The following is a 13,012-nucleotide window of genomic DNA, read 5'->3' on the forward strand; positions in this document are numbered from 1 at the left end:
GCAAAGCCTCAGCATAGGAAAAGCAAAACATTGCCATTAAAATGAGCCAATACCTCAAAGAAATCACAGTCAGTAGCAAAGATGGCTGCTAAATGAAATTATCTGGTCTCAGGGTCTGAGAGACACAGAGCTCCTAATCGGAAGCCTGCCTGTATAGGAGTGTGCAAATTGCCTAGTAACAGCTGAGACTGAGCATTCTGGTTATATAGGGTTAATTCTTGTACCCATCTTGGGGATTCCCTACGGTCTCTGCAACACATAAGTACTTGTTCTGAATCAGCTGCTGCTGGGGACTCTTTCTTGCCTAGAAGAGAGTAGAGGAAGGGTAAGGAGGCTGACCTCCAAACGTGGCACCTAAAATTAGGGAGCACAAGTACCTCACTTCTGTTATTTCCCTTTGAGAAGATGTGATTAATTATCCCAAATGAGTCCATCCTAATCTCTTTAAGGTTCATTGGATGGTTGAGGGGTGTTGGGTTGCCTCTCCAATGACCTGGTTAACTGATGGATGTGAAACGATTGCTTTCATTTCTAGGTGGCAAGGAGCTGTTATTGACTGGAATGGCACAGAACCGATCTTGTGACCGAGCTGACCTGCATTTTATTTGTAAAGACAAAAAGGAAATGACTGAATTAGCACATTCCTATTCCCACCAATACAGGAAATAGAACAAGAATTGTGAAGTTTACGATGAGGAAGAATGACATGGTTTACAGGCTGGAAGAGTTTCACCTCAATCACCTCGTGCTTCAGATATTTTGCTTATAATATAAACAACACTTACGTAAATTCCTTGTCACTGCCTTTAACATACAGCTTCTGAGAGCAGACTGATTTTCCACCACCAAATCAAGGTTACAGATGAAGCAGTGAAGTCGTCAATGTCCCCTTGAGGTCTCTTTCTGGATCCACTCTGTATCCTGCAATTGTTTGAAAGCATCTGATGAAAGATGGTGAACAGATGATTTCTGTCACCGTACATGCCTTCTCTGTACTGCCTAGTTCTTCCCCTACAAAACTCCAGTGCAAGTAAAAAATATCATCCAAGAAATACATATTCACTTCTTTACCTGATATTAGTAAGTCTTGTTTTGCACTAAACAGATTGGCAACCATATGGAATTTTCAGATAGCCTGACCTAGATGAAGTTCTTGCTGTGTCATAAAATTTACAGCAAGCATTGTGGTTTTGTGTTACCAGAATAATAACACTAGTATGTTCCTTATACTGGGGTGCAATTGCTGTGTAACCGTGCCTCACACTGATGTTCATTTTCCTTTCTGGATGAGAGGTAGCTCTATCAGTATCTTTGCACTTATGCCATTGTAACTACTTACACACTAGGGTTTATTTACACCAAAATGATAGATCAGATCTGTGGTTTACTTCTTCATAATTTCAAGAAAGCAGAAAAGCTGTTAGGTTTAAAATTTAAATGATCCCTATCTGTGATAGATACTGATTTTCATGATGAAATAAAATATATGTACTGAAATAATGTACTGTGGAGATGTATCATGAAGTACTGAAACAGCAGTTTGTATTCTGAAATGAATTCTTTAACTGACATATTTTGGCAACACTTAACCAAAATTGGAACAAGTTACTGAAGATTCGAAAAAATGCCTTTGAAAAAAGGCAGATAAATGGTGTTTCTAGAAGTATTCCTCTCTCTTGAGAGTGAATATTTCATGAAAGTTTAATAAAGAACTTTTACTTGCTGATATTTATCTTAACACCTTCTTCCTAGTCAGTATGCAAAATCCTCTGAGTCCTGATAAACTAGTTGCTCTTTCTAAAATCAGTTTCCAAGAAAAAAATCAGTGTCCTGTGGTGTGTAGTGTGGAGATACCAAAGTGGCTATGCAAATATAGATCTCTGGGAATTAGCATTTGAGCTAGATTTGTAAACCAACCTGAATTTAAGCCATAATGGAGTACCAGAAAGGTTTATATAGTCTCTGATGAACATGTCTCCCCCTTTGCTTCCCACATCAAACTATCTATATGCAGTAAAGCACCTCAGAGTTTCAGTCATTTTAATTTTATTTAATTCAGTGTAATGTAATTTGTTTGGTTTACATCAGATAGGCAAACTTCTTTAAACTTTGTGAGATTCAGATCTCCCATTCAGCCTCTGAGGCACAGGCAGCATCAGATCTGAGCTCATTCCTGGCTCTACTACAGGAATGTTACACGGCTTTTGGCAAACCCTTGCACCTTTGTGTATCTAGGGATATGTTTGTACTGTCAGCTATAGGTGGACTCAGCACTGCCTTTAGGATACACTTATCATCCATACTTCAGGCACTCCAGTTTCCCAGGAAGAGCTTGGCTTAATGGGAGCTGCAGTGTTTCTGGGAGTGGGACATCCCAAACAGTCAAAGATCCCAGACCCCAGACTTTGTTCCTCTTGACATTTCTATGAACTATAGTTGACGCTTTGTTTCATGAAGCAGATACAGTTTGATTTTCCCACCTACCTCACAGGGCATCTGTAACGTAAAATAAGATTTTTTACAGAATCATTTGGACAGAAAATAGTGTAGAGATGAAAAATGATGGAAGATTTTTGGAACCAAGTTTAACAAAAGATTCCTTTCTGGATTTTCCAGTCTAGTAAACCTACATCATTTACTCTAAAGCAGTGCTTTAAAGTATGACAGTTTGGAGATTGTAACTTCCACCCCCTGATAGAAGAGCAGCAGAGATAAGTGTTTATCTGGGGAAGGAGGGAGCTGCCTTGTGACAGGCCAGATTTCATCTGACTGAAGTATGGATGTTGACAGTGCAGATGTGCTCAGAGGAACTGTTCTCTGTTCAGAGGAGGGGAGGTACCATGGTGTGATGTATCTTTAGGATGAGAAGAACTGTGCTCCAGATTGTGGGATGATGAGTACAAAGGGAGACCAAGAGGACTACCTCAAGTGGATTTCACCCATGGGGATGCCAGGATTTTTCAGGGTATAAGAGTATAGATTAGTGATCAGGGCTTGGAAATAGATTGTATTTTATGGTTTATCTTGGAAGTTAAATGAAGATGAGGAGAGGCCCTGAAGTCTGACCCTTTTTCTGAAGTTTTTTTTTTGGCTGCAAATAACTTTGAGGCTCCGTCATCACTGGTTATGGAGAATATTTTTGTTCAAACTTAATTTCTATGACAGCAGAACCTCAGTGAGACAGATTTTTCTCACCTGTTATCTGTCATTTTGTCCACCTATCTTTGTTGTGCAAAGTCCACCTGTCATCTGTTTAAGATGAACTAACTGTACATTCACCTGTGCTCTTGCTCACAACACCAGAAATAAAGCATTTGGACAACTTCACCAAGCCACCGCCTATATAGGGTATTTCCACCAAGCTGGAGCACTGAGAACCTCAGCATTGCTAAGCCCCTTCCACCATCCTTACTCCTGGAGCCTAAAAGCAGTACCTTCCTTCACCAGGGTTCAGTGCCAGTGTCCTTACTAGGTGAGAGAGGTGGCTTTTGAGATTTGCTAGGGCATCCTTCCGTAAGGAAGAAATGTTCCTGAAGAAACTAGAACATTAATTTAGATCTAGTTCTTCTCTAGAAAAATGCCAGAGCAATACCTCAATCCCTATCTGCATCAAGAAGAAGACTTGCATATTTTTATTCAATATAAAGTGCCAGAAGTTATTTCCCTTAAGACTTTACAGGGATTTTTGAGTCAATCAGACAAGGCAATGCAAAATGTTATACGGCAATGCAAAAACCTCTGCACAAATCTGTGTAGAATCATATCCTGTTCGAGCGGCATGCGTCTTTTTTTTTTTTTTAAATTATGTTTTCCTCTTCATTGTTTCTTGTATTCTTTTTCATTGCTCAATGAATGTGACTTCCTGAAATGAACAAAACAGCAACCATTTGATAATTGAGCATTAAAAGACACTGGTGACATTGGCACTTAGTCTGCATGATGTCTTAATTTCATTCTCTTTTCTTCTGTGGCATTAAAAAATATACCTTCTGCTGATAACTGATCCCTTAGCTAACAACAGACATGGCATGTTGTGTATGTAGATGAATATGTAAGTAGAGGAACTATTTTGGTAAGGTGTCGTACGTATCACCTTTGTACAAAATGTATATTTAACTTTGTCTTGTACAGAATGTCCCATACCAATAAAACATTTAAAGCAATGGTAATAGTAAAAGCCCAGATTTCCTTCTCATTTTTTTAATAATTCATTTGCTAATGGGGTTTAATCTGGGAGACTAGATTATAAATGTTTCATGGGCCTCATCAAGTCATTGGAATAATAATGAGAATTTAGGCCGCCTCTTCTGTGAGAGGAACCATAGCACAGTCGGAGTGGGATAAAGTTGCCCACGCTGACCTCAGTGGTGTTGCACCTAGGCAGCTGCAGATGCTTAAACCAACGAGTCTGAAGCTAGTTTAAAGCATGAGGTACTCTCTGACTCCATGTACACATGTCCGCCATGCTCTGTTTGAAACCCACCCAAATGGCAGTAAAAACTGCAAAGATCTCTGTTACTTGTCCTTGTTTAGTCTGATGAGAGTCGCATCACCCTGATCAAAACCAGAGCAGAAGCAGTCACGGTGCGGTTTTGTTGGGAGTCTGGGTGGGATGGGTGTGTGCCTACACTGAGTAGGTTTTTGGGGCATCCACGGGTCTACCGTAAGGCAGAAAAAGCAGCATTATAGCAGCAAACACTTGTGAAAAAGTTATCATTGTGGGTAAAATACCGTAAGGCAGAAAAAGCAGCATTATAGCAGCAAACACTTGTGAAAAAGTTATCATTGTGGGTAAAATTCAGACTTAATCTGACAAACCTGCTGGTGTTTTTTTTTTCCTATGTAACTGCCCTCACGCTGGTCAAATCTGGGAAAACTGAGATATGACTGACTATAATGAATGAATCTCTGCTGTCGCTATGTGCTTTGTTCCCAGATAAAGCAAAAATGCCAGCTTAAATCTGTTGTTTTCAAGCCTTCACTTTTCTGAGGCAGATTTACTTCTGGTTTTATCCGAAACGTATCTAATGGGCTAATGTGAAATGACAGGAAATGGTCACTTCAGCAATCAGAGGAAAGCTGAAGAGCTTGGAAAAATGACACAGCCACCAGCCAAGTTCTGCAGGAGTGAAAAGTGGCTTAGGGGCTCAAAAGATCGCGTTGCTGAAACAGGACCTGATCTTCTGGTGGTGGTTGGGAGCTCCATTAAATGGGGAGGACCTCAAATCACTGTGGTGTTTTTGAAAATGCAGGTACCAATTTTTTGAAGGTGTAAAATAGTTCTTTAAAGTGCCTACACAATTTAGGGTATGATTATAAAAACGTAATATGATAGAAAATACAGGTTTACATCATTTCAGTAACTATCATTTTCCTGTCCCGGGATAAGTTTACTATGGAAACTGCCCTGAATTATTTCCCACTGACCATACCTGCTACGTGGGCAGTTATTGTTGAGGAGATGCTAAAAAGTTAACCCACACCAAAGTTTGTCCTGTAATAACTTGCCTCTTCAGTTCATATTTGTAGAAACATAAAACTGAAGAATCAAGCACCAAAGCCTTTATGACCGATGTGCATTATTTTATTTTTCTTTCATCAGTAAGTTCCTGTAGGAAACATAGAAGTTTCTTCATGGAAAGGAAATGATTGCTCCTGGATGTCCATACGATCCACAGCCGTCTGCTGCACAACCTAAGGAAAATTCTTCCCATTAAGAACACTTTATATACTAGCATTCTTCATTTATTTGTTTTCATTGGCTAAAAGATAATAAATCCAACTTTAGCTCTGAAATAAGGAAGCAGTTTCTCCTTAGCAGCTTTGTTTATAAAACTAGAGAAGGAAAAAGGGCATTTTCAATCAGGTATTTTATTTGTCATTTTAACCAGGGTGGGGAGGAATTGTTGTTACAGTGGAAAGCAATCTATTTTTGTGATGCCCCTCATTAGCAATAGTTGCTGACTGTATCAATTTGGAAACGAGCTCAGATTTTTAAAAGACCCCCCCCCTCAAGTATGCAAAATGACTTTTTTTTTCAAAGACAAATATTTATCAGTAGTCTAAGATTTCATGTTTCATCTGCTGTTGTGTGTTTGGTTTTTTTCTTTTGCTTGAAGGAATTATGCTAAACTGTAACAGATGACACTTCATGGAAGTTATGTTCAAAGGCACAACTCTTAGCTATTCATAAGAAAGATAGCATTGAGACGTTTGCAAGACCCTCAACCTAGAGCCTTATTTCTTTGATCTCTGGCTCTTGGCTTCAAGGTGAGTTTCAGTGAGTGTGTGGTTTCCATGGAGCTGTACACATTATAGGCTATTCACAGCATGCTTTTCATAGCACATCTGTGGTTTGCGCAGATTAAAATGTCTTACAGGAACTCATGTATCTGGGTGCTTCAATTTTCAAGGGCCATTTGAGAAACCTGAGACCATTTATGAAAAAAATCAAATATAATGAGTTGGCTGTAGACAGTTAGAGATGAGGTGGTCCTGTGCAAAGACTAGATTCAGATGCTTGGGGATAATAAATCTGAAAGCAGCAGTGTGACATGAATACAGCTCTGAAGCTGAACTTATGAACCCTCATTCTTTTATGGAGACTAATTGCCTGAGATGCAACAAGGCTAATGGGTTCAGATGCAACACATTTCATTTTTGCAGCTGGTGCATGTGTTGCTTACTGAGAGATGTTTGTAACACAATCTGTTTACTTGATGTACCAATGCCTATGAAGGCACTGGACAGTAGTGAGCATCCACAATCTCTGACTAAAGGTCTTTCACATGTCTAATAAGTGGTCATCCAAAATCAAAACCTTCTAACATTGTCAACTAGCTTTGGCAACAGCAATTCTGCTCAGGTGGCTTCCTGCTGTAGGAAGCTTGGTTTCTTCTGTGAATCTCAGGCAGGATCCATCTAATCTAGTCAGAGTTATCTATGGGGTAGGTATCATGATGTAAACCAGTGACCCCCAGGACTATCTCCAAAAGCACTGGTGAGAAATAGGCACAATATGGGCATGAGCCACCTGACCTGTTTTAGATGCCTACTGAGCTGCAGTTTTCATTTCCCTGCCTGCTGCTGTCTGGATCTCTGCTGATTGTACTGTCGGGAGGCTAGGATGACTGATTCAGGTGAATCCCTCTCTGTGTGAATGATTAAACTAGAAGAGAAGAAAAATGTGTTTATAGATCCATATACTTGACAAAACAAGTGAATGAGATGATGGGTTAAGACATTCCTCCTGGCTCCCGCACCTTTCTTACCTCTGTCTTCCACTTCACAGCTTTTAGCTGTGAGACAGAGAAACGTCTCTTTGTGACAGAAATCACAGGGTTGAGCCACAGGAATTTGCCAGCATTTTGAGAAGGAGCTGCTGATACAGTTTGGTTACTCACGTGGACACACAGGAGGCATATCAGAGTTGAGACCTGGACGTGAGATATGTTGTATAACAGCACTAGGACTGTGTCACAAACAGAAATCCTGATAAAACACCCAAGATATCTGTACCTTGGGTGGGTGTTCTGCTTGTTTTCTTATCATTATCTTATCATTTGGCAAGGACTTCCAAAATAATCTAAGAAATATTCTGGGCATTTGTAAAAATACTCTGCACACTGGAATTCAGCAAATATTTATTAATTGACCAAACACTAGCAAAGAATGCGTAACCAAAAAAAGAATAAAACTGTTCAGCTCCTCTCCGTACAATACACAAAGAGTACGAGGTTAAAAGTTACGTTCTGCAAACATACCTTTTGCTGAGATGTACTTGGTTTGCTAAGCACTGTGGATATGAGCCAAGGTCTCCAGACCTTGAATTCTCAATCCTTGCTGCAGGGAGAATGGAAAAATATAGCTTCTGGCTAAAGGAAGGGAGCAGTCCATGATCTCCACCTGTGCAGATCTGTGTGGCACAGTTCCTCTGAGGACGTACGGGTTTCTGCAAGGTTATTTCCACAGACAAGTTAAAACCCCAACTGAAGGTCACAGTTACTGAGTGGCCACACAGTCAGCTGTGCGTGTGACATGGGTCACGATAGTGAAGTTTTGGTAGGGATTAAATCCTAAATGTGAAAAAGGCATCATCGTAAGTGGGGTGGAAGGTGCAGCAGTAAATAAATTTTAGTAACCCAAGTAAAAAGAAAAAATCCCCCTTAAACATTGGACATAGAAGAGGCTACAAATCATTTTACTCTAAAAGTGCAGGACATCACAAATCACTGATTTTTGTGTTACCCAGATTTTTTTCTTTGTGATGCAGTTTTAGGCCTACACTTCAGTTACTTTATTGACCATAAATTCAGGAGAAAAACATACTGAGGGCCAAACTCATGCCATGTGCAAACCAGCTAAATACTGTTTTCAATATGCTCCATATTTTTAATCTCACGTGGAAAAAAAACATCTTGCAAGCCTTCACATTTTGGCTGAGAAAAAGGTTCACATTTTGTGTCTTCATGTCTTATTGCCTATGATACATCTCCTTATTCCTGTTTTTTAAGAGGCTGTGATACGTTGTTCATAGGATTTCAAATCTGCTGTCACATGTTGTTTGTGTTTGGTTAACAGAAGTAAAAGGGGAAAATATCACAATAGCAACTTGTGGCTGGTAAATGTCAGTCCTAGATGCTGTGACATATGAGTAATGCTTTGCAATGGCGTGTGAAGAAAGCCGGTCTTTTATGAGCACTTCAATACAAAACAGTTTTATTATGACTGACATCCTTCTCAGGGCTGAATTCCTATCATGCACAATATCCTTCCTGACTCGCTCTTGCTCAAGTCAGTTCTGTAAGAAAAGATCCAGTTTTATTCAAGTTGTGATTCCACTTTGCAAAGCTGATAAATGCAACGCACGTGTTAGAATCTGCTCTGCCTTTTTGGTGTTATTTTTCAAGAGATTTCCATGTCAGTAGCAGATGAACATAATAGGTGAAAATCTGAAAATCAGGTGGGTTTTTTATATATATATATTATGAAACAGCTATGGATACCCAGCTGTTTAGTCATCTAAGAGAGAAAATAGGCATCTAATGTCTGCATGCCATATGCTTTGAGAAATAAATGTGTGTTTCAATATCAGAGGGCACAGAAAGAGGAATTAGAATTATTACATTTCTTTTAATTATTGGTTGGAATTTGTTAGGTTTTATGCAGGTGTTGAGGCACCCATGAATTTTTAAACAGAAGAATGAGATAAAAATGCAGAGAAGCATCCTGAAGAGTGAGAGACTAAAGGGCCATGAGGCCATGCTGGGAGCCGTTAAAAGTCTCCTCCAATTGCACTAGCCTAGACTTAAATTCTTCTGGCAACTTGTACTCTCCAAATAGGCATTGCTCCTGTGCATCCTCCTTTTGAGTTTTCTCTACTGCCAAGAGCAGCGACAGGCACTCCGTAACTTACGGTATAAAGACAGCATTCATTTTTACTCTCTCCTTGCTTGTTTTGTCCTCTTGCCTATCATCTATACCTCACCTGTAACCAAACTTGGAAGCCTCTGTCTTTTGTGATTTCTGACAGCAAAATGTCAGCATGGTCTGAGAGGCGAAGGGTGATTTATGAGCTTTGCAGGATGCAGGGAACAGGTGACTTTTGCTTAAAGGAAAAATTACGTTCCTTGCTTAAAAAGATAATCAAGTACAAGTAAAGCCATAAGGAGAATATATGTTATCGACAATTGTTCCAGGAAGAGTTTCCTACAGAACAACAATTACAAGTCATTGTAAGTCTCTTGGGAACAGCAGTCAAAAACATCAGCAGTTAATTACTAGAACTTCCTAAATCAACCTTCTTTGGCATGACATGAAGTGAATGAAAGCAATAAAAGTAAGGAAGTGCATTGTGCTTTGTCCTGTCCAACTCCTGTTCGGACAAGCGTAGGTCACAAGCACAAATGTAACCAGGCATGAATTGTTGTTTTTTATTTTAATTCCTGGCCTTGGGTTAAATTAAATCAGCACACTGGAAAGGCCAAGGTGAAACGTAGGGCCATGTCTTCAGACTGCGTAAATCCTCTGACTTCAGTTGAGTTGTACATTGCCACACCTTTGGGATATAGTCCCTGCTCTAGTAAAGCATCGGAGTATGGAAAAAGTACACCCTACAGTGGCTGGTAAAATAGAGAGAAACCGAACAATCTGCTTTTGTTGGGGTCTTCAAAGTATTAGCTTTGGAGAATGTATGTTGGGGTGCTTCCAGATTTTATTTTCATACATATATATAAAGTTTTATATATCTATAAAAATTGTATTTTATTCACAGCTGTGGGAGGTGGAGCTCGCTCTTTGCCTTGCCCTGATTGTGGTCGGTCCTGGGGGCTGCAGAAGGGTTGTGCAGACTCTGTGGCTGCTGGAATGAGTCTGGAAAGAAGAGGTTATACACCCTCAATTCTGTTGCCAGGTTTGGGAAAGGGAAAATATTTCCTATGTACCCTGCTTCAAAGTCAATGGCTTTAAAACCCATCTGCAAAACCTAGACTGTCTGCTTGATAGAGCAGTTACTGTGGTTTTTCACCGAGATCTTCACTCTTGCCCTTATATTTCACAGTGGGATGAAGAAGGAGTTTCACCAGCTGATTTGGTGCGTTTTCCAGGGAAAAGGATTTCTGAGTAGGGATGTGAATGGTGCAGAGTTGCAGCCATCACACATCTTTGACTCAAAGTGAATGAGAAGGAAATCCCAGGTAAAGGCTAGTGTCTTAGGAGGGAAGGAGCTGAGGGGAAAGGCGCACAATAATGAATGAGACAAAAGTTGCATGTCAGGAAAAGTTTTATAGAATCTCAAAACCTTCCCAGATGTGGGTGAGAGAAGCTGGTGATGGATATAGGGTGGCTGAAAGGAAGAGACCACAGTGAGGTGTTGGCCAGACAGGGTTCCCCAGACCTTGGGAGCTTAATGCAGCCTGGGCAGTGGGAAGCAGCAGAGCGTGTTTTGGGATCAGCAGGTGGGGAAATCATGCCAGGTGCCATGCAAGGGCTGGCCAGAAAAGCAATACACTAGGCAGCAGGCAGGATGTGTCCCTCATCCGTTATCATACGTGCTTAAGAGCTAATCACCGTAAACACAGAGGCTTGTCAAGAGGCTGAGGAACTACAGTAGGTGGGGGAACCCCAGTAACGTAATTAGTGCCAGGGGTGTTCTCTGAGCCAGCCACTCCTGGGGCTACCCAGGGAGGGTGGTCAGCCCATGGTCAGGGCTGAGATCCACCAAAACGGGTTGGTGTGGCCAAGGAAATGCTTCCCAGGTGGCCTTGAAAGCTGCAGGATTTACTGCCTTCACCGGAACAGGACTCAGTGGGATGCAAGGGAGGAGCATTTGAGGACTGTGTGAAACATGTTGTGGGATGTTTTCACAGGAATTGTGAGAGTGTGTGAGGCTTATTTTAGGATGTTTGGGGAAAGGACCAATCAATGTGGCTTGGGGAGGAGCAAGTGTGGGAAAACAGCGAGAGAAGGGGATAAAAGCAGTTGAACAGAGACAAACCAGGGCTGGCCATGCTCTTCGTTTCCTCAGCTCAGTCTGTCCTGTCTCCCTGTTAAACTCCATTTCCAAATATTTCCCTGGGCAAGGGGCTCCCTGTGCTGTGTGCGCGTGTGTGCGTGGGGCCTGAGCGCCAGCAGCTGGAGAAGTGGCCGTGGCTCACAGGGCTTGTGTGTCTGTGGAGCCAGGACCTGAAGAGACCAGGGGGTGTGAGTGTTTCCCTACGGAACTGCAGTCCTCGGGGTGCATGCATGTGGGTATACCTAACTTGTTAGCGAACTTCAAACCAGCCTGGCTGGTGGCAAGGGTAAGAGGTCTGGGAGCCAGGCATGGGAGAGACCATGGCCCTGGGGCCAAATACTGGCAGAACCAGAGGGTTGGCGTGTTGGCTACTGGAGGGTCTGGAGGTCTGGAGCAGCTACTGGAGAGACTGTGAACCTGCTGGGAATCTGCGTTGCGCCTCACAGCTGGCTGACCATGGGGACATGGAGCTGTGGGAGCCTCCCATCCACCGGGCTCTTGCATCCAGCTGCCTCTGACACCCACCGTCCTGACCTGTGGTCTCCTGTCGTTGTCTGCCTGATCCCTGCTGGACCTTGGTGCCTGTGGTGATCAGCTTGTGATCACAAGGCATCACATAAGCCACTAAGAAAGAGACCAAGCTTTTGGATACATGTCTTAAACTATTTAAAAAGGGAAATAAATTTGATGTTGATACTTTTAGGGGCTTTTAACAGCACCACTGGACAACAGCAACCCCCTGACACTTTTCTGTGCTTTGAATCTCTGGGATGGGAACTTGCTCCTCCATCAATAAAATTTCCTGGAAAGGGTTGTAGGACATAGTGTGTTGAGTCCAGCAACTTCAGGAAATCTCTAGTCCTTCAGTCCACTGTAGACATATATGAAAGTCACGTCACCAACTGCTTTTGGTCTGGGGAAGTTTCAAATTTCCCCCTCCGTGAAGTCAGCTCTCTGATTTCTTGCTTACTAAGCAATTCAGATGGTTTTTTTTCACCGCGTCTCTGAAGATCTGACTTCTGTGCAATGGACTAACAGGTTTCTGATTTAATATGTCCTAGCATCTTTTCTAAAATAAAGGTGAGCAAGTATGAAATGCCATACGAGTATATTGTGCCTCACATCCAGTATTAATCACAAATCCAAAATTAAATGTCAGGTGCCTGAACTAGAATTGTATTATTGAATCTTAACTCCATGGCACCTCAGTGAAACTCTAACAAATACCAGGTTCTGCTTTGGTGTGCTTTTTAACGATATGTAATATGAAAAGACTCTCCTTACGAGAAAACATTCAAGGCCTAGATAGATTCAAGCAAAGAGAACTGATACGATGTTTAACTTTAGTCTGTGACCAAATTCAAAGTGAAGCCACTGCCCATGGTCTTGCAGTAAATGCAGATCTACTCTCTTCTGTTCTTCATGTTCAGAAATATTTTATGCTTGGATGTGCTTACCTGCTGCTTACCAGTGCATGACCTTTATTTTCATCTGTGGTTT

At 41.5% G+C, this 13,012-nt stretch overlaps 1 protein-coding gene across 1 annotated transcript in view; it reads left to right on the top strand.

The window, feature by feature from the left end:
• MINDY4 (MINDY lysine 48 deubiquitinase 4) overlaps positions 1-4,164 on the top strand; it is an 82,423-nt gene extending 78,259 nt beyond the window's left edge. The window contains exon 18 of the mRNA XM_005240965.3: positions 536-4,164. Within this exon, the coding sequence (XP_005241022.1) occupies positions 536-584 (49 nt within the window). The 3' untranslated portion in view covers positions 585-4,164. The remainder of the gene's footprint in view (positions 1-535) is intronic.
• Positions 4,165-13,012: the final 8,848 nt, after the last annotated feature.

This window comes from Falco peregrinus, chromosome 5 (assembly GCF_023634155.1).
Source record: "Falco peregrinus isolate bFalPer1 chromosome 5, bFalPer1.pri, whole genome shotgun sequence".
Lineage (NCBI taxonomy): Eukaryota > Metazoa > Chordata > Aves > Falconiformes > Falconidae > Falco > Falco peregrinus.